General features: G+C 43.4%; 1 protein-coding gene and 1 long non-coding RNA gene across 2 annotated transcripts in view; one reads left to right on the top strand and one right to left on the bottom strand.

Annotated features, from left to right (window-relative positions):
• Positions 1-21,792, bottom strand: part of KAZN (kazrin, periplakin interacting protein) — a 210,541-nt gene that overhangs the window by 147,269 nt on the left and 41,480 nt on the right. Inside the window, exon 2 of the mRNA XM_064396880.1 lies at positions 9,643-9,800. Coding sequence (XP_064252950.1) covers positions 9,643-9,800 — 158 coding nt within the window. The remainder of the gene's footprint in view (positions 1-9,642; positions 9,801-21,792) is intronic.
• LOC135284995 (uncharacterized) lies at positions 11,480-19,056 on the top strand. The gene is made up of 4 exons (XR_010350038.1): positions 11,480-13,663; positions 15,056-15,115; positions 17,470-17,690; positions 18,296-19,056. It is a non-coding gene; the product is annotated as an uncharacterized LOC135284995 (long non-coding RNA).

Here is a 21,792-nt window from a genome sequence, read left to right as displayed (position 1 = left end):
CTTTTAATTCATGGAAGAGTTGGGCAGGAATGATAGCACCAATTATTGCTAAGAGGTACCAAGGTGCATTACTTGATATTTATTATTAACAGCATCTTTTAAAGCAATTTTCATCCTAAGGATCTCACAGCTTTTACACATTAATGAATGAAGAGCCTCACACCATCAGTGTGAAGTAGACAAATATTATTCCCAGCTCACAGATAAATGAGGAAGATGGGAATTAAATTACATCCTTAAATTTGTGCAGTGGATAAAAGACACCTTTTCCCTGAAGGAACAGCAGATCTGAAGTGGTGTCAGGGTCTTGCAACCAGTGAATTCATCTCCTTGCTGGGAAAAATTGGAGTCCAGAGAAAACCCATGGTTTGCCAAAACTCGGTGCAAATGGAATCGAATGGAATGCATTTAGCACGGATGCTTTCCTAGGAAGGAGGTAAGCCTACAGCCTAGAAGGAGTTAAAGTATGAAGGATTACTACATCTGGACAAGATCTGTTGCCAGGGTTAACTCACAAGGCTGTTTGGAATATTTCTGCAGGAATAGCAGCCCAACATTCACTTTCAAAAACCAGCTCTTCCATTTGAATTTGTTTTCCAAAACAAGACAGCTTTTGCTTACAAAATTAGCTCCCTACCCAGCATTTGAGGCAGAAATCTGGAGAAACAGCTTAATTTTTATCAAGCAAGTGCTTAAAGCAACTGTTGATATATGGGGAGAGAACGCAAACACTCGCTGTGTCTCGCAGAGCCATTAAATATTTATTGGTTTTTCTGAGACAAAAATACAAATGTACTTGGCTGGCTCCCACCTCCTGCTGGGCTCAGCCTGGTGACCCCTGAGCTCACAGGTTGGAGGGGAAGTTTGCAGCTGAGTCAGGAGGAGGATTTGCTCTGGGATGGAGCTCTCAGGGTTCCCAGTGGCTTGGTCCAGCACCACGGTGAAGCTGCAGCTCACTTTGGGCTGAGGTGAGGGGCTTTAGCTCATTTGTTAACTAAAATGGAACAGGCAGGAGAAAACTCATTGAGGGAAGAGAACACGTTTTCCTGAGTCTTCACATCTTGTGCTTTCCAAGCGCTGAGCGAGGCTAACTGGGATTTTCTGTCTCATTTGCTGGCTGCACAATTGGGGTTTTTTTCCTGTTATTAACTGAAAAATCTGCATTGCTGATAAACTGCTGTGATAGCAAATCCTTTCTGGTCTCCCCTAATTGCTTCTTCTACATTTATGAAGATACTCATCGTTTCTCTCTTGTGAACTTCAATTAAAGCTTTGCACACACACTCCGCTCATGAATACACATCAGGTTCTAAGAGAGAAAAAACTGTCACCTCTTCTTCAGTGTTCAACAGGACTCTGCAAATGAAACACTCTGTCCTGGGCCACCTGCTAAGAGGTGTGAGGGCCTTCTGCGAAGACATCACAGAAACTGGAATTTTGGAATTACCTGGATATGAATTCAATTGGTAATATCCAGGATCTGCAGAGATCTGCCTGCAGAAATCTCAGCTTCTTTATGAATTTTCTCTTTTAATCAGTTCTGGTTCACCTCTGAATCAACGAAAGGTGTCCGTCAAGTTTTCTCAGGTGTCTATACACACACACACACACACACACACATCTTTATTTTTCTCTCTCTGAGTGCTGAGTTGCTGCTGTACAACCCCCAGCTTGACCTCTCCACTGGCATGGCCCTCCTCTCCCACTGACCTCCACACCTCAAAAAAGCATAAAAGTCAACAGTTACGTATAAGCAACTAAACAAACCACAAAGCTGCTGAGAGTCTTGCTTCTGCACCCTTTAAAGGTGGAGTTATGCTCTCCTCTTTGTACATGTGATTTATTTTGTATTTTTTTTTTAGTCTTCTACTCTTGCAGGGTCGCAAATATTGAAAGCATTTCTGAGCTTTCAACAGCAATATCAAACCTAATTCTGAATAACAAGCTTTTTTCCAGTTCCAAAGGAGATCAAAATAAGAAAGAATGAGAATGAAATCAGAACCGACCTGATGTCACCGTGCTGAACCACCTTGCAGCCAGTGAATTACCACCAGCCCTGGCCTTACAGCAAATGTAATTTGGGGATTCAGCACCTTTATTTAGTGATATAAATATTTCTTTGCAGTGATGGTAGGCAGCAGAATCCATCCTTTGCATGGTTTCAGCTCAGGTTTGAACCCCTGAGGGGTGGGAAAAGCACAGACTGTCCCAGAGGACAAAAGCTTCCTAAATTCACCCTGAATCTCTCTCAAGAAAATAAAGAACTGACCTTTCTCCAAGGCTGCAACTCTCATTTTTACAGTCATTTTGTAAACTTCCTTATCCTGAGTCTTGGCTCAGAAAGTTCATGGGTTTTGAATCAGGCATGACCACCAGGCAGGATGGGACCCACCACCTGTGGGTCACTAAGGGTGTGCAGAGCTGGGCTGGTGGAGAGAGCAGCACATTACAGCTCTCCTGAGTCAGAGGTGCCTCTGATTCCTCATCACAGGGCACATCAGCCTCCAAATAAATTGAATTAGCCCACCCAGGCTGTCTCAGGTCATGAAAGGGGCAGCAGGTTGTCAGGTACCTGTTCAGGGACAAGCACCACAAGCCAGGCTGTGTAACACAGGTTAATAATGCCATTGACACAACGAGGTCCTTGATGAAGCTTCAGAGGTTCTGCCTTTTATCTTCTCCTCCTTCAACACAAGTCAGTGCTTTGTGCTCCCTTTTAGGCCTCAAAGGATCATTGGAAGGTGTGCTACTGGCTTGAGGCAGCCAAGAAGATTCCTTCTTATGGAAATGAGACAGCAAGATTAATATAAAAAAATACAGCATACAGAGCAGCAAGTTTGTTGTTTGGGCTTTCCTCTAGATACACCCTGACTTGAACTGAAGCTGCTCTCCAAGCCAAACCAGCTCAGGGGTTGTGCAGGCTGAGATACATGAACACCAAGATATGTGAACACCTATTTACAGCTGCATTTTTATATTATTTCATAACAGAATTTGCATCATTTCCCTTTCTGCAGCCCTCGAAACACATTGGTGTGGCAAGGACACTTTCAGAACTCCAATAATTTCAGTTTATTGAGACACGGAGGAAATCCTCCTTCCCCTGTTCTTCCTGTTGATACTGATAGGACCCACTCGCGTGAAAATAAAGGTCATGGGGCATTGCTCCTGAAGCTCTGCTAAAAGTCTGAAAAACAGATGGTGAGAAGCATTTAAGTAACAAACAAAATATTGCAACAACATGGTTGGTTTTATACAACAGCCCTCTGTAGAAAATGAGAACTATTTTTAAAGGTCAGCTGGGGAAATAGCACTGCTCTGCTACCAGCTTTGCAGCAATTATCACGGCTGTCTCCACAACAGCCTGCTCAGGAAGGCAACAGGGACCACTGGAGAAAAGACTGGAATGTGAAAGGGCTGAGGAATTATTATCTTGTCTGGTTAGAAATGGAAGGTAATACCAAAAAACAAAGCAAACAGCTGGTGGGATGTTGAATGGCTAAATGTAAGTCATGCCAAGCTGGATTTCCTTTTTTCCAAAGACTCTCACCTTAAATGATTTATTTACAGAAAATCAGTGTCAGGCTTAAAAGGCTTAAGGTGGTGACAACTCAAATACTCAGATATTTTCCAAAGGAAAACAAGGCAATATCCTCTGTCCAAATTGGCATTAACTTCATCTGCAGACCTGTCCTGGCAGACACCTGCTAAGGTTTGTCCCATGAATCAGTGAGGACTGGAGCTGCTTGACTCAGAGTAAAGGAAAAAACCAACCAACCAAAAAACCACACCAAAAAATCTGCTACAACACCAGATTTTAAAGAAAAAATATTTCTAAATGTAAATGAAAATGTTCTTTCCTCTATGATTTTTGGGCAATGAAACCACTATTTTGTTAACAATTTGGGTTAGAAACACCACCAGGTTGATTTTCTGTCTTTACCTAAGAAATAAATGAACTCCCCAGCAGAGAAGCACTTGAATATCTCAATGCCCTCACACTCCCATGCCTGGGCTGCCACTGAAATCCAAGTGAATCTAAGCCAGGTGTCCCACAAAGCAGATCGTGTTCTTAAATCATCATTTGTGTATGATCTCATTCACAAAGTCCAATGCAAACCCAAAGAGGGTTTTGATGTCTTTTCATTCCCTCCAGAACAACACCTGAGGATAATCACAACACTGCTGGGAAAGGCACTGAAGAGATGGCGTTTCTCCCAAAGAACTTCAAAACTACTTGAAGTCAATTAAGCACTTCATGGAAGGAGCTAAATGGACTGAACTTCCTGAAAGCTGGGCTTTTGAGGGCAGGCATCCAGCAAAATGTCATGTGCCCCTTCCTACAAGAGACCATTACCCTTCATCTAGGGCTGGTGCCTGGGTGCACCTTTTCTGTTCATTAGCAAAATTCCTCTGGAAACAGCCGGATTAGAGCTGGTGCACATGACTCAGCCCTTGGATGCTGTATACCTCCATGCCAGTCCAGTCTCTCACAATTGCAATTAGAAACAGAAACTCAAGGAAAACAAATCAAAAAGTAATTTAGGCAAAGCTGGGGGGTGATTTAAAGTTTGAAGTTATAATGGATTCATGTCACGTGTGTCTCAGAAGCAATAAATCCTGCTTAGGGAAATGTCTGAGGAAAAAACACTGCTAGGCTATAAAATTCCACCTCTGAGGATTATAAAACAACAGGCACAGAGCAAACATCCTTTCTGAGCATAATAGGAGTGTCAGAAATGATTGACAGCAGTGACAATCTATCACAGGCTGCCATGTCCCTGCCACAGCGCTGTGCACGGTGGAATTGTTTATTCACTCCAACACCATGCAGAGGATGGGACTTGTCAGGGGAATAAATGCTTATTAAACCTTTCCTCTGCACCTGCTTGTATGCCCCAGTGTCACCCTGTTCTTCTAAAGTTCTTCTAAGCCTTCTGATGTTTACATTTTTGTAATAGAGTGTCTCACACACTTTGCATGCAAATAATAATTGTTTTGCATACCTTTCTAGAAGAAAAAAGAATTAAAAGACTGTTGGTTTTACCAGTGTGGTTGGAGAGGTGGCAATTTCATCCTCCAATCCATGGTCACTTTTGGAATTCTACAAATATCCAAGTCCAGAAATAAATGTACCATTTTTTGCCTTGGACATCTCAGTGTGTGAGTGTCGTTCATTTTGTATTGCAACATCCCAGCATTATCTCAGCACACCTTTGTCACCGTCACATTTTCTGAAAAACCTCTTTGCCCAGGATTCTTTTTCTGGGGAGCTGAGAAACCTCAGAGAAAAGGAAAAACAATAATTATCTCATTGCTTCTCCTGTGTTTTGCTGCTTTGGCATGTGTTTGGAGATTGTTTACCCACAGGTGATTGTTTCATTGGATTCTCGTGTGAATTATTTTGACTCATTGACAAGTCAGGGCCAAGCTGTGTCGAGGCTCTGAAAAGAGTCAGGAGTTTTTCATTATTAGCTTTCTGTAAGTATCTTTTCTGTATTCTTTAGTATAGTTTAGTATAGTATTCCTTTATATAATATAGTATCGTAAAATAATAAATTAGCCTTCTAAGAACATGGAGTCAGATTCATCATTTCCTCCCTCCCTTCACCTGGGAACCCTGCAAATACAACACACCTTTTCATTCAGGCAGCACAATTCCCATTCTTGGTGCCCTTCCCCGCCAGGTGGGCACAGACACAGCTACCCATGGAGGGAAGGAGATGTCAGGGATGTGCTGCACCCCTGGGACACCACCAGGAGCCTCTGGGCACAGAGCCCCAGCCCTCACCCGCAGGGAGATGCTGCTTTCCCAGAGCTGTCAGCCCAGCAGCCAGAGGTTATTTTGAGGAGGAAATCCTATCCAGGGTGTGGAAGGGATGGAGAGCACCAGGGTCAAGAGATCCTGCAGATTGTAATGACTTTCATTAAATCACTGTCTTGCCTGGGCTGGGTTTGAGCTGACAGCCTATTGCTGAGAGACTCCACACAGCTTATTACCTCTCCCTGCATGCAGTTTAACACTGCTGACGGGGCTGATGGATCAGCAGCCCCTCTGCCAGCCCACACCACAGCTGCCAGCACCATCCTGCCCCCAGTGCCACCTTGTCTGCCACCCATGCCATTTCTCTAGCCAGGAGAAGTGCAAAATATTCCCTATTTTCCATGGAGAAAACCCATTTGCACATGGGAGATGAGAAGAATTTTTTTCCCCCACTCAACAGCTGTTTCTCCATGCTGTGTTTACCAAGAAGTGACCTCTGATTTCCCCTATAAAGCCACAGTCACTACTGTCACAGTTGCTTGTACATGACTACCACAAAACTGAGGCATTAAAATCAGTGAAAAGTGGAGTAAATTGAGAAAACAGATGGGCAAAAGAGGCTCTTCCCAGCAGCCAAGGGAGAAGTAAATATGGCCTAATATATGTAGGGACTGGGCTGATGCTTAGGGGCACAGAGTGCACATTTTAACAAGCAGAAAATCCAGCTGTGAAACCCCAGGCAGGCTCCCTGGTGCCTCTTCTCCACTCTGGTGAGCATCCTTTGTGCTCCCAGTGGCACCTCGCTGGGAGGGCAGGGAGCTGCTCATTCACAGGCAGATGCACATGGGCCCCAGCACAGCCTCCTCCAAAAGCCCTCACTGTGTTCTCCAGGGTGGAAAGCTCTCTGTGTTGGTTCAGTGATTCATCTGAAGCCAAAAAAATGACTCAAGATCAAAGTTAGATCCATGGTGGACCCGAAACCTTTGTTTCAGCAACATCTCTTGGTGTGTGTCCAAGCAGAGTTCCAAAAATGTGTCCAATTTCTCTCCGAGGCAGAAGGGCAGCAGGCACCAGGCATCACCCCCACATCATCCCTGCCTTTTCAGAGCAGATTAATGGTGGCAGAGAAGTGAGAAATGCCCATTAACTGTCCCCTCTGAGCAGCCACTCCTGCTGGCTTAGCAGCACAGCTGCTTTCTAGCCAAAATATCAAACTGGATATTCTCTCCTCAAATTATCCACCAGTCAAAATCAGGTCCTTGGAAAGAGAGGGGAGTCAAAGTGCCAAGCACTGGATTTCAGCTTATCCTTGTACAGAGCCTTGCACAATCAATCTTTCCATAAAATAACTAACAGGGAAGGGAAGGGAAGGGAAGGGAAGGGAAGGGAAGGGAAGGGAAGGGAAGGGAAGGGAAGGGAAGGGAAGGGAAGGGAAGGGAAGGGAAGGGAAGGGAAGGGAAGGGAAGGGAAGGGAAGGGAAGGGAAGGGAAGGGAAGGGAAGGGAAGGGAAGGGAAGGGAAGGGAAGGGAAGGGAAGGGAAGGGAAGGGAAGGGAAGGGAAGGGAAGGGAAGGGAAGGGAAGGGAAGGGAAATAATTGCATTGGTGATATTTTTTCCTGCTGTGTGATTAGAGCCACAGGGCACTCTGCAGTCAGGGTTAGCACATATTTATATTCATACACTGATGGGGATAATCCTGCTGATATTCCTGCCAGACTCATGTTTCTTTCATTCATCAGAGGATTTATTTTATTGGGTTTTTTTTACTGGATGTTATCACCTGTTTACTTCCATCCTTCTACTCACTACTACCACTTCCCACCTTGTCATTCTTCCAACTTGAACATCCCAGGCAAGAAAACATCCTGTCCTTTCTGGGAAGGGATCCAGGCACATCATGAGGATACAGGAGCACTTGACATTTCCCTATTGTTCTTAGCATTTCCTAATCAGTCTCTCTATCACAGGCACCAATTAATATGCATTCAGGACAGCTGATAAGTAGGAAAGCAAATCTTGGGTGCTAAAAATAGAATTCCTGCACAAGGGGATTATCAACAGGTACCTTTTTGCCCCATATTTATTTTTATCTGCCTGCCCTCATGCCTGACTCCCCAGAGGTATTCCAAATACCTGCAACTTGGACAGGGTTGGAAGGGGCTTGGAGCACCCTGGTCTAGTGGACAGTATCCCTGCCCAGGGCAGGGGGTGAAATGGAATGAGATTTAAGATCCCTTTCAACCCAAACTTTCTGCCCAAAATTTCAAGCTGGACGTTCTTTCCTCAAATTATCCACCAGTCAAAATCAGGTCCATGCCAGGAGAAGGGAGTAAAAGGACCAAGCACTGGGTTTCAGCTTATCTCTGCACAGAGCCTCACACTGGGAGGATTCCATGGATTCCCATGGATTCTGTGATTTTATTCCCACCTGCAGGGGAATCTATGGGATCTATTCACTCAGTGGGAGCAGATCCAATAGCACAGTCTAACCCCTTGTGCTCTCCATGACACAACAGCATTAACTCTGGTGGTTTGGGGGAAATGGAGATGACTTGGTTACAGATGTGCCAGAGTGAGATCAGCACCATCCTCCCAGAAATGAAATCCTCAGCACAACAGGAAGGGTTTGCTCCCTGTGCACTCCACAGCCTCCAAACCTGGACTGACTCCTGGTGCAAACACAAAATATTAAAATACACGGGCTGTTAACAGCAGGGATTCCCAGGCCATTCCCCATGTGCAACAGGATCCCTGCCAGCCAAGGTCATCAGGACCAGAGGCTTTGAAAGTGAGAGAAAAGAGGAAGAAGAGGAGAGGAGAGAGGAGAGGAAGAGGAAGAGGAAGAGGAAGAGAGGAGAGGAGAGGAGAGGAGAGGAGAGGAGAGGAGAGGAGAGGAGAGGAGAGGAGAGGAGAGGAGAGGAGAGGAGAGGAGAGGAGAGGAGAGGAGAGGAGAGGAGAGGAGAGGAGAGGAGAGGAGAGGAGAGGAGAGGAGAGGAGAGGAGAGGAGAGGAGAGGAGAGGAGAGGAGAGGAGAGGAGAGGAGAGGAGAGGAGAGGAGAGGAGAGGAGAGGAGAGGAGAGGAGAGGAGAGGAGAGGAGAGGAGAGGAGAGGAGAGGACCACCAGACTCCACATGGGAGAACATGGAAACAGAACAGTCCTGGAGAGCTCAGAAGACCTCAGGACAGCCTCAAGCCTCCTTTGCCTGATTTTAGGGCTTGCCAGAGTAGTAGGAAGAGGAGACCACCCCGTTTCAAAAGAGCCCTCTGACAGAAGCTGTCATTTTCCATGCAGGCTTTGCAAATAAAGACCAAAAGGGAATATGAAAAGATAAATGTAATTAATATTTCAAAGGGTGTTTTTTGTAGGTTGAAGGAAAGACTACAACACAGCAAAGCTACAGAGAAAGAGATTTTTTTTGGTTGTTGTTGAAGCAGCAAAGGCACAAAGAAACATCTGCATGTAATTTCATGACTTTTAACTGGCATTTTACAGCTTGGCTAAACCAACAGCTCAGTTGTCTGGCATTGAGCACAGATGCTTAGTGGACAGATGATTTTCTTTTGGTAGTGCTGATGCTGGATTCCCATCAATGGGGTTATTGCTGTAGTCCCATCAATGGGTATATTGCTGTATTTTCTCCTGAAATTAAGAGCCATTTTCAACCCTGAATTTGAGGCTCAGCCCCAGCACAAGCTGCACACTCTGTGCACTGAGATGTTCTTCCCACAGCTGCAGATTGCAGAAGCCAAAATCAGTTTTAAAGAAGCAGCAATTAATGTTCTCCACTGCTAAAACTGCACCTAAAAATGACATATCCTCCAGATCTGTGCAATGTGCTTTCCTCATACCCTAACACATGTTTATGTACTGATTTCCTACCTGTGCATCCATCAGGAGGTGCCTCATCAGCCTCATGGCACTTTTCAGAGATTCCTTCTCACTGGGCAAAAAGGCATCTTCATCCTCCTCCAGGGTTTTTGACTTGCTGACAATGAAATGGGAGATCTGATCATTCAGGGAATGCAGCGATTCAACAGCTGTGGAGACACAGAGGGAAAGCAAGAAACAGGAATGAAACCATGCTGGAGGAAGACAACATAATTTTTTCAGTTTGAGATGAGTGTGTTTTGCTCTGGAAAAATGTAGCTGGAAATAATTGATCCCCATTACCTCCCCTGGACTCTCCTGAGAGCACCAGCAAAGGCATCATACAGACATGGGGATGAGACCCTGAGCAACCTGGTCCTGCTCATGCAAGGTGGTTGGGAATGAGGCTGTATTTGAGGACTCTTCCAACCCAAATCACTCCAGGATTCTATGATTATGTTTGTAATCTCAAGTAACAAGTCATGGCTAAAATGAAAATAAGAAAAACATTGGTCAGTCTCTTGACTCGCAGCCCAGAGACCTGTTCCCTCTGATGTGCAGGGAGCCAGAACTCCGGACAACACAAAGGAGAGAAGCTGGAAAAATTGGCTTTTTATTAGCTAGAGTAGGAGTGAGTCAGACCAACAACTAAAATATTGCTCATTTTCCTTGTTTGTGATTATTGGTATTTGAATCACTGTTAATCTTTTAAATTCTCCTTTGTGGGCTCAAACCCCAGGTATTATATGTGAGATTCTCCTCCCAGTCAGAAATCACCACCTCCACAGCTCACAGAAATCCCCCAGCAATTTCACACAGTTTATGAAGCTGCAATTTATATATGAACCAATGGTCACATTTATTTCCACCCAATGAAAAGCTCTGGACTTCTACAGATTTGAAAAATCTGCGCTGCGATTTGCTTCTCAACCATGGTGAGTTTGGAGGTTTCATTTTTACTGCTGGCTCATTAAATAAATGAGATCCAAATAATTCTTCAGTATATTTTCTTTGTGCTGGTGGCTCAGGCAGTGGAGCCCTTTGATAAGCTCGGAGTAACACATCACTGTCACACCCTGAACGTGCTGCACACCCTGGCTTGCTCAGGCTGTTTATGAATAAAGCAATGTGTTATTTAGGACTCTCTGACAAACTGATCTTAAGAACACGAGGCAATTGAAATATACTCGACCTAGTTCTGTCTAAAGAAGATCTTCCCACAAAATTGGAAGTAGTAAAGATTAGTCAGAAACCACTCATTGAAGAGCAAATCTTCCCCAGACAAAAGGGCCATAACAAATCACACTTGTGTCTCCAAAATGCAGGAGGGAAAGAGCAGAATCCTCCTTGCTGAGAGGGTTTATTTTTCATTAAAATAATAAAACAAAATCTGTGCCTGGAAATGCCTTGGTGAGGGGACTGGGAGGATTCCCAGCACTCAGGGTGTTCCTGCACCTCCTGCTAATAGAAAAGGGGTTTGAGGCTCACTGTGGTGGAGGGTCCGTTTTAAACCACTCCATCAATCATGGAATCATACTATGAACTATTGAATGGTTTGGATTGGAGGGGATCTTAAAGATCATCTCATCCCATCCCACCTCCTGTCATGGCAGGGACATCTTCCACCATCCCGGGCTGCTCCAAGCCCTGTCCAGCCTGGCCTGCACACTTCCACGGATCCAGGGGCAGCCACAGCTGCCCTGGGCACCCTGTGCCAGGGCCAATCTTGGCTGTGAAACAACTGCACTGCTGTGTGGGGCTCATGAGCACCCACATGTTTGTCACAAGCCTCATCCTGTGACCCACACTCCTGCTGCTGGTGGGCCTGGCCTGTGGAGGCGGCCGGAGCCATGTCTGAGGAGGAGCCGGGCCTGAGGAGGAGCAGCATGGCACAAAGAGGGAGAAACCACGGGCAGCGGAGCTCCCACAGGTCACCACCAACAAATCATGTTGTAATCATGTGTCCTCACACCAAGCAGCACTTGTGAGCCCAGGAGGCTGCAGGTTTTCCATGCAGGAGAGCAGCAGGCACACGGCTGCACACAGGCAGCAGCAGTTTGATTTTCTTATCACTTCTAGACTGAGCTAGCATCTCTATCAGACACGTCAGGCCTGAAAGCCATCTCCCCAGCACTAATGCACCAGTATTGATTCATCCCATCCTTTCTGACCAGTGAGGAATTGAGGACAGATCATTTTTTTTCCTACTCTGAAATTTTGGCTGGAGCCCTAAGCCCACATCTGCTTTCAGTAATACAAATGTACACCAGAGTTCTCCTCGAGCTGATGGCTCCCTTCCAGATTTACATAGACTGTGACCAGAAACTGGTACATGGAGAACTTCTCCCAGGCTTTCTGATTTTAAAGTAATTCAAAACAAACTAAATTATATTATCCTAAATTATTCCAACCTTTTAATCTGAAGCTAGAGCTTTCCATTCTCTGATATTTCTTCTCTTTCTCTTTGGGAAGTTTAGTGCTGCTGGAGCAGTATGTGGCACATTACACTCAGGGGGGCAAATGCTTCTCTCATTTGTAATTCCTTAAGTTTAGAGAGATGCCAGAGGAATCAGAAAAAATATTTTCCAGTAAGAATGTGGGGAAAGCAGATCAGTATTGACTTGAACCAATTTCTTGAGGGATCTGCCACAGTGCTGTGTTTATACTCTGCTTAGCAAAACAAATCTTTTCCCATGAACACAATGGAAACTGTATTGGAAAATAAAATCCTCTGAGTCTTCCTCATGAAAGTAAAAGAGGCATTTCCAAACCTCCAGCCTACACACAGAGTGAAAACAAAGCTGAAAAGACCAAACCATTCCTGATACTATTTTTCTGGAAGTCCTGTGTCAGTCTGCAACACGGCTTCCAAAGCAGAAGAAATTGGATATTTCTCATTTAAATAAAGAGAAACTTCCTGCCTTTTGCCCACTAAAAATCTAAAGGAGAAAGATAATGAGGCAAACCCTTCATCTCTCACAATGTTATGGCTCAGACATTTCTGCTGAACAACACTTCCACTAACCCAGACAGTTCTTTGTGAAAACATCACATTCTTCTTAAAGGAAAAAAGCATGAACCTCAGATATAAGCACAGGTATGTCCAGTGGAGATTAAAAGATACTTCTTGGTCCCTAAAATGAAAAAAAAAAAGAGAAAAAAATGAAGACAGCACCTTTCCCTTGCCATGTCATTCCCCTTGGCTCGAGGTTGATAACACATCAGTAATGCTGCAAGCGAGACAACAGGCTAAATAAAAGTTACAGCTGTCAAAGTCCTGTCAGCATCCTGGCTTTTCCATTCCAATTTCATCATTTCCCCACTGCAAGGATCAATTTCAAGAGGTGAAGGAACCATAGCAATCCTCCATTAGCTCTTTGGTGTCACCCCAAAAAGAGATCAAATAATCTCTTAAGGGGCAGGGGTTCTGCCTGCTGCTACCAGAGAGGATGCGCTGTGCTGAGGTGCTCAGGTGAGGACAATTTGCCATCCCCAAAAGCAAGAATGGGTTGACAAAGTTGGTTTTCTGCCGGGCAGAATCACCAGAGCCTGAAGGACGTGCAGGGGAAAAAGGAAATTGCTTTCTGTCGGAGACGAGGGAAAAATTATACTTGCGCCAAAAACTCATTCAAGGAAGAGGCTGAAGCAATAAAGTTGTTCCAGGAGACCCCATTTTATACACTCCAGCTACTGCCCAGATGAGCACAAAATAAAATAAAGCATAGATTATATATCCTGAGATCTACTGACAAAAGCCAGCAGAGTCTAAAATTAATTCTCGGCAGCAGGAGTGAGTAAATGAAAGAGGACGGACACCATCATAATTTTATCAAGGGAGGCTGAGTAAGGATTCCTGGGCCGACTCTGCCACATGGAATAGAGAAGATGTTTGAGTCTGACTTCTGTGTGAGCAGTCAGCTCTTGCCACTGGGGATCTGCCCCTGTGGAGAGACAAGTCAGAAGGCTGCATTGCTGGATGGATCCTTTGAAAACCCATCCCAAGGGAGCAGCATTCACAGCTCTAGGCTGCCAGGTGTGAAAAATGTGTATTTTATGATTGGCTTTTCACCAATATTAAAATGAATATTTTATGGGTTATGTTACAAAGTTATGCTGTATTTTCTTAAGTAGTGTGGTAAATAGATCATAACATAATGTTAAAATAGAAACTGTGCAATGTAAGATACTTTTTTAAAGAGAGGACTCGCACCACAGAGATAGCAGCCACAGGACACCTAAATCTTTCAGAGAAAGAGAATTTATTGCTCCGTTATGAGAAGAAACAAACTTCTTCCCGCCTCACTCAGCCCTGAAGACATGGTCAGTATTCAGAGGAAGAAGTTGACACTGACCAGACAGAATCCTTTGTTTGAATGGAGTTTATGCATCATGTGTGAGATGTATGGATATGCAACAGGCTATTGCTTTTAAGGGTTAATCCTCTGTTAACGTGGGTCCTTTTTTGGGCTTATTTTGCCCACAAAGAGGTACCTGGACTGTCCCTAACTCTTTGTTTTTATTGTCTTGTACTGTCCTAATCCTAATTGTCCAAATTTTTATTACTCTAATTTTATTACTATTTTTATAACCATTTTATTACTATTAAACTTTTACAATTTTAAAAACAAGTGATTGACATTTGTGAAATGGGAAACCTTGGGAAACCTCGCTTGCTAAGGAGGCCCTCAGAGAGTCTGCACAGACTGGGATGTGTGTGGGCAAACTGTGCAATTCATTAGTGTTTAATGTTACCAAAGAGCTCCTGGAGTAACAGCCACGGGGGTTGTTTTTGCAGTGAGGGAAAAGAAAATACCCAGAGCACTTCAGGCCTGTCCGAGCTCTTCCCGTGTTTTCTGCAGGGACACTCCAGAGCCAGACTCAGGGCTCGGCAGCATGAGGGGCTCCAGAGTGTCCAAATGCCTTCCAGCACCTCCCACAGTATGGAACCATGGAATGGTTTGGGTTGGAAGAGGTCTTACAGATCATCCCATTCCACCCCTGCTGCCATGGGCAGGGACACCGCCCACACGTTGCTCCAACCTGGCCTTGGGCACTGCCAGGGATCCAGGGGCAGCCACAGCTTCTCTGGGCACCCTGTGCCAGGACCTCATCACCTTCCCAGGGAAAGTTTCCTTCCCAATATCCCATCCAGCCCTGCCCTCTGGCAGTGGGAGCCATTCCCTGTGTCCTGTCACTCCATCCCTTGTCCCCAGTCCCTCTCCAGCTCTCCTGGAGCCCCTTTAGTTACTGGAAGGGTCTCTAAGGTCTCCCCAGAGCCTTCTTTTCTCCAGACTGGACAACCCCAATTGAATTATTGGATTTATATTTTTCCCAGTTGAAACCTCTTTTTGAAGAGTAGGTAAAACTGATTTGCTCAGGTGATTGACTAAATTTCTTGAACTCTTTTTTTATTGTCAAATTATAGCCTTCTGTGTGACTTCAGCCCCGTGAATAATGATGGATTCACCTCATTCTCTCAAAGGAGGTGAGAAGGGAAAGTTCCTCCCCTGATGCCTGAGCAATCCACAGGTTTGGGGCATAGAAAGCACAGAGAGACAGACTGCACAAGGATCAGCAGCGTGTTCTGCTTTCTCTAAATCACAGCCAGCTCGCAAATACTCCCTCATCTCCACCTGCAAAAACTTCTACCTGAACAGGTTTGGGGAGAAATTAAGAATGTTCTTGAGAAAACTCAAAATCCTGCCTTTGGAACCAAAAAATAGCCAGCCCTGCAGCCCTGGAAATTCAAGGCAGTTTAGGTTATGGCATGTAGACAGTACAATGTGTAATAATAAGATATTTATACAGCTAAATTATAAATAAAGCCCAGTGTTATTTATATTATTGAGGTTGTTTTTTGCTGTGTACAAAAAAAAGAACATGCAAGACATGCAACAATTCATTTTTGCCAGATTAATGATTCTGATTAGGAAGACTTTCCTGCTGTAGCATTTGCTAATTGCATTTGGACAGATCAATTAATTTATTCACTTAGCTGTAGAAAAAAACCTCTCTTTGTAAAAGCCAGGCTCATGAAATCACAGAGTCATAGAATCATGGAAGAATGGAATCCTCAAGGTTGGAAAAGGCCCCAAGATCATTGAGTTCAACCAGATACCCGTGTGCTCATTGACCCACATCACAAAATGCCATCTCTGCTCGGTTTCTGAACACTTTTATGGATGGTGACTCCACCACTTCCCTGGGGAGCCTGTTCCAATGCTTTCCACCCCTACAGTGAAGAAATCTTTCCTGATATCCAACCTCTTCTCCTCGCTTGAGCCATTCTTGCACTGTTTTAACACTTCTCACTTCCACCCAGATGAGAAACTGATCTGCAAAGCTGCAAAATCCACAGGCACCAGGCTCACAAGGCAGAAGCTCTGAGCAAACAGAGCTGATTTTCCTCTACCCAGGCTGTCCTGCAGCTGGAAAATCCACCCTGAGCCATCTGCCCCATCCATGTGCTCGTGCCAGACGTTGTTGACAGACACAGCTTCACAGAAACACTGGGAAGCTCTGAATCTGAACCACTCCAGAAATATTTTCTCCTCTTATTGCTAAGAAGAGACCTACAGGCTTTTTTCCTCCTTTGTGGCCTTTAACTTGTTTCAAAGGAGGCATTCAATGAGCCCCCTCGTAGGAATAATTTACCACACCATTAAGTGAAGAAAAAAAAATATCTGGTGTCTGCATTAGGGGCTCAATCACCTTTCAAGAAACACTGCAAATAACCCATTACAGTAATTACTGACGAGCTGGTCTCTCTGGGTTCTGAATGGTTGGTGTGTAACTGGCAAAGAGCTGCATTCAGAGCTTCCCAGATGCAAAAGAAAGCCATCAGACCAATAAATGGCACTAGAGTTCCAGAGGAAAACATGCTCAGCAATAAAGGTCCTAATTTTTTCAGCTTATTAGTTTCTCTTTATAAACCCGACCTTTCTGGAAATGAAAATAACATCAAGTAGAGCTCTGCAGGGTGGTAGCAGATTTTGAATAATCCAAGTTTTTAACTGACGTCTCTTTTGTGGTGTAGAAACTTCTTTCAAAGCTGGACTTTAAACCACTTCAATAAAAATGTCAATTTTGCATTGTTTTTGTATGTTTTGAATCCAGCAACACAGAAATAATTTTTTAAATTTCTCCTTACACTCCCTCTCCATTTAAAAGCTCATATTTGAGCAGAAAAAGGATGTGAGTTCCAGACCTGTCTGCAAGGACAGATGTCCATATTCTCCTTGGAGAACCACCTGTTGCTAAAAAAATTCCTGTTAATCTATCCAAGACATATCTGAATTGAGTGGGGAAATAGGAGCTGTTGTATTTTGCTGTGTCTTTCTGAGTTTTTTTAAATCATCCCTCTGGAAAGGACTTTTCTTCTTTGCCTCAGTTTCTTCAGCTCTAAGTCACAGCTAAAGATGACAGTGAGATGAAGTTCGCTAGGATTTGGCCAAAATTTTAAAAATGAAAAGGCTCAGTGTTTCCTCTTACTAAAATACTGCCAGGATCATTTAGAAAATAAACAATATTTTTCTCTTTGGGTAAAATCTCACTAGAGCTACAAGAACATCATCCAGATAAAGAAATTATCCCACCCCTAAAAACTTGCTTATTCATGCCAGTTGTATAATTTAAACTACTAAACATTAGAATAAAAAAATACCACTCTAGGGAAAAAAATCCAAATTCATATAAATTCCCCTGTTATGCTTATGATTATGATGGGAAAATGGAGTTGGAGCAGAGGCTGAAGCAGCTGGGACAGGGTCCTGCTGCTTTGGGCAGAGCTGAGACAGCCCACGACTCCAAACCTCATGGCTGGGATGTTGTTGTTTGCAGAAATATTCAAGATGCTGAATTCCCCAGAGAGCTGCAAACTGCCAGGCCAGGAACAATGTCAAACTTTGAGAAATGTGGCAGGCGTGGCGCCAAAGCAGCAAATCCAACTTCTGCAAGAGAAACTCCATTCAAACTGGCCAGGAACCAAAAGAACCTTTCCAAAGGCGGAGACGGCGCGGTGACACCCGGCCTCACAGCTGCTGCCTGCTCCTCGCTGTTGGGTAATGTGAAAAACATCAACCTCTTGTTTTTAAAATGTTAAAAGTTTAATAGTAATAATAATGGTTATAAAAATAGTAATATAATTAGAGTAATAAAAATTTGGACAATTGGAATATGAGACAATAAAAACAAAGAGTTAGGGACAGTCCAGGTACCTCTTTGTGGGCAAAATAAGCCCAAAAAAGGACCCACGTTAACAGAGGATTAACCCTTAAAAACAATACCCTCTCGCATATCCATACATGTCATCCATTATGCATAAACTCCATTCAAACAAAGGATTCTTTTTGGTCAGTGTCAACTTCTTCCTCCGAATCCTGACCACATCTTCAGGGCTGAGCGAGGTGGGAAGAACTCAATAAGGGAGCAATAAATTCTCTTTCTCTGAAAGATTTAGATGTCCTGTGGCTGCTATCTCGAGTCCTCTCTTTAAAAAAAAGTATCTTACATAGCATAGTTTCTATTTTAACATTATGTTTAACCTAAAATTATATTTACCACACTACTTAAGAAAATGGATACAGCATAACTTTCTAACATAACACATATGATATTAATTTTAATATTTGCAAAAAGGCAGTAATATAATATGCATTTTTCACAGGTAATAATTTATTTGTCACCTCCACGGCTGATGGTGCAACTGTTGTATTCCAGAAACAATAGCTGCTTTATTTAGATAAGAAGGAAGAGAACAACAGAAATTCTGGGTGCCAGCAGCAGGATCAGACGTGCAGCTGCTGTGAGCTGGCTCTGGAGGAGCCATGCCCATCTGTGCTCACATAAACATTCTTGGATGGGGTGTGGGACTGGTTCCCACTTCACACAAAATGAGCTCCAGGGTCTTGGATGGGTTAGATAAACCCTCAACACATCAGTTCCCATCTGTAAACAGGCATTCTGCAGCCTGTGGAAATATCACACACCAAAAAGGAGAGATGCCACCACAGCAAGGGACTTGTTTGGCTCTTCCCCAGCTGCAAACTGGGAGTTGTTCTGCTCTAACAAGCAGCTCCTGGTGCAAAAAGGATCTCCTTCGTGTCAAAGGTGAAAGAAAATCCTTCCTAAAGGGAATTTAACAATCACTGGCTTTTCTGGAGTTTGAATGAACTGGAAGTGTTAGAAGACAACTGAGCTGAGGTTTGTTTCCCACCAAACACATGGAAGAGATTGAAGTTTTATGTGTTAAGTGTTGAGAAACCAATTGATATTGTCTTTGTAATCTGCTCAGGTTGCAGTAATGAGAGAGGGTCACCAGCAATCCTGAAAGGAGCTTAAAGAACAAGATGTAAAAATCAAACACGCTGTGTTTGTTCTCATCAGCTCCTGAGATCTTTGTTTCACCCTTAGGATGGCACTTCTTTCAACCAGAAATCTTAGAAACAAAAGAAAAAACAAAAAACAAAAAAAAAAAAAACCCAAAAAAAAGCACCAGATTTGTCACATCAGAAAAACGTCAATGATTCTGAGACTTCAATAAAGTCATGAAAACTGGCAACCTGCAAATCTCTCTCTGCATGTGTCTGTATTTGTTCATAGAAAAAAGAAGGGATGGAGAATGCTGTTAAAGCAAGTATTTAAATTTCCTTGGGAGCTGCCTTGAGCAGCTCTGCTGCTTAAAACCTTGGATGTGACACTAACAAAACGCTGGGCTTAGCAATTCTATCTTAGGAAAAACCCCTTTATTGGCAGAGCATTAGAAAAAGCTGAAATTCAAACAGTGGAAACACAGGTTGATAAACCTCGGCTGAGTACAGCGGATCAGAGGGTCAAGTTTTATCAAGCACTCACACAAACCCAGCTGTCTCAGGGAGCCTGGGAGGGGGATTTAGTTCCTGCTGCAGATAAAGGTGATGCTGAGGACCACACCAGATGCTCCATCTGCACTGGCCCTGCTGGCAGAGCCCCCAAGCAGCTTTTGGCTGATAATTGTTTTATTCCCACGTTTCCTTCTCATCCTTTCCCATTCATCCACAGAAACAGCATCAGTTCCTTTTGAAGATGTAGAAATCCACACCTGTTTTTATTCATCTAAACTATTCAACTCATGGGATGATGTCACCTATGGACATACAATACCATAGATAGTTTGGATTAGTTGCAATTTGTGCAATTTTGTGGTTCCAGTGTCCATTACTGCTTGATTTTGACTTGTATCATTGCAGCCAATATCCCCAGCCCTACTTATGTGGAATAAAAATAACTATGTAGAAAATAAAGACAAAATGAGACAATATTCAGCATTTAATAGCCCTGACATGATTATATCTTTGGAGCAAAATCTTCACATTCACACTTCTTCAGTGTGTCATTTATTTTTATGCCCCCAAACTGAATAATCTCCTCCTAAAATAAAGCAGATTTTTTCAGACCAGTGTTAGAACTTGTTATTTCTGTAAACTACATCTATAAAATGCAGCAAAAGAGGATTTTTCCTAAATAATATTGTCCTGTGATCAGTTTTTTCTGTATCCACAGCTTCAGACTTAACGTTCCCTGTAAGTAAGAACAAGTCATGCAAGCGGCAGGCTTAGAAGTTGTGCCAGGGAATAATAGGAAAAATTTCTTCACATAAAGAGTGCTCAGGCACTGGAATAGGCTGTCCAGTAAAGTGGTGGAATCATCATCCCTGGAAATATTCAATGTGGATGTGGCACTTGGGGAGGTGCCCACCAGGAAATGTGTCAAACTCTTCTGCATTGTTTTTTTTGGGTTTTTTTTTGTTTGTTTGTTGTTTTTTTTTTTTTGTTTGTTTGTTTGTTTTTCACTGAAAAACACACAAGTTTTTAAGGGCCTGTCAATGGGAAGGTTTCCTTTAGAAAATGTGCAAGTCCTGAGGATGCTTAAGCACATCCCCCTCCAGTGTTAGGAACAGCATTTGAACAGGACTCAGTGGGCACTTCCCATTCTTTTCAGTCATGTTGTTTTCATTCTGCCTGAGCATGATCATTTTTCAAAATTATGACATTTTCAGAAAAAAAAGTAGGGAATTCAATAATAATTACAGAGTATTCAAATGTTTTCCTCAGTTGGAATCATTATTTCTCATCTACTAGGTTTTCTAGATGTTCCTGTGGAAGTGCTTTTAGCTCTGTTGTATCCAATGGGATGGGCAGTGGGGAGGCAGCACCTCCTCACTTTTTTTTTGTAGGAAAGCCTCATGTGATGCTAAGTGGATTTTTCTTCCTGATGACCAGGGGCAAATGATTTGTTTCTAGATTTCCCTACCTGCAGAAAACATTGTCTTCTTTGTTTTGGGTCCCCTAGGTTTTGTGATTTAGCTTTGAACCTTGACTTCATGGCTGAGCGATTCCATATCTAAATTATTCACTCTGCATTTGTAAACCTTGCTTGTGGCATTCATTTCAGGAATTTGAAAGCAGAGAAAATCCCAAATATCCCTGTAGACAGGGATAACATATACTGAATTAACCCCCTTTCCTCACTTTCATCTGTAGCTTTGCAGCAGGATTGTTTGGCAAAGCAATGCAATTAATAAAGGACAAGAGGAGTAAGTGTCACCAGTGCGGGACTGGGGAAGTACTGGTTTCTCTGGGTCTGGATTGAAGGCACTGGAGACAGTAGTTTCATGTTCAGACTCAGGTCTTTATTATTTCTTATCAGTAAAACAGTCTCACAACCATGAGTTTGGCAGTTTTTCTTTAGAAGGCGCAAAATGGCCAACAATCTCTTGTTACAAGGTCTTTTAAGACTGTCCAATTAAGAACTGACATCTAGATTATTTCCCCTTTTAACCCAATAACTGATCCCAAGGAGCTGCAATGAGGACTTTTCTGCCCAATTACAAAATGCCACCCAAACCCATGAGGAAGGAAGAAGAAGCATGAGGAAGAAACCCAGGACAACACCCTGTGCCCTCCAAATTGCTTCCATCCACAACACACTAAAAATCCCAAACCTACATTTCTCACCAAGTGTTACACCTACACCACTCTCTGTAATCTGTTTCACACTTTTGTAGATTCCAGATTGGGAACTTTCTCCATGAATGAGGGTCAAAGTCAGTGCTGCCCTGGGGGTCATGACATCCCAGAGCAAACAGAGAAATATTCCCAGTGCCCTGGGTTTCCACAGGGAAGC

Source organism: Passer domesticus, chromosome 22 (assembly GCF_036417665.1).
Source record: "Passer domesticus isolate bPasDom1 chromosome 22, bPasDom1.hap1, whole genome shotgun sequence".
In the NCBI taxonomy this organism is placed as follows: Eukaryota; Metazoa; Chordata; class Aves; order Passeriformes; family Passeridae; genus Passer; species Passer domesticus.
Note: the sequence above shows the minus strand (reverse complement) of the source record. Positions and strands in the feature narration are given on the sequence as shown.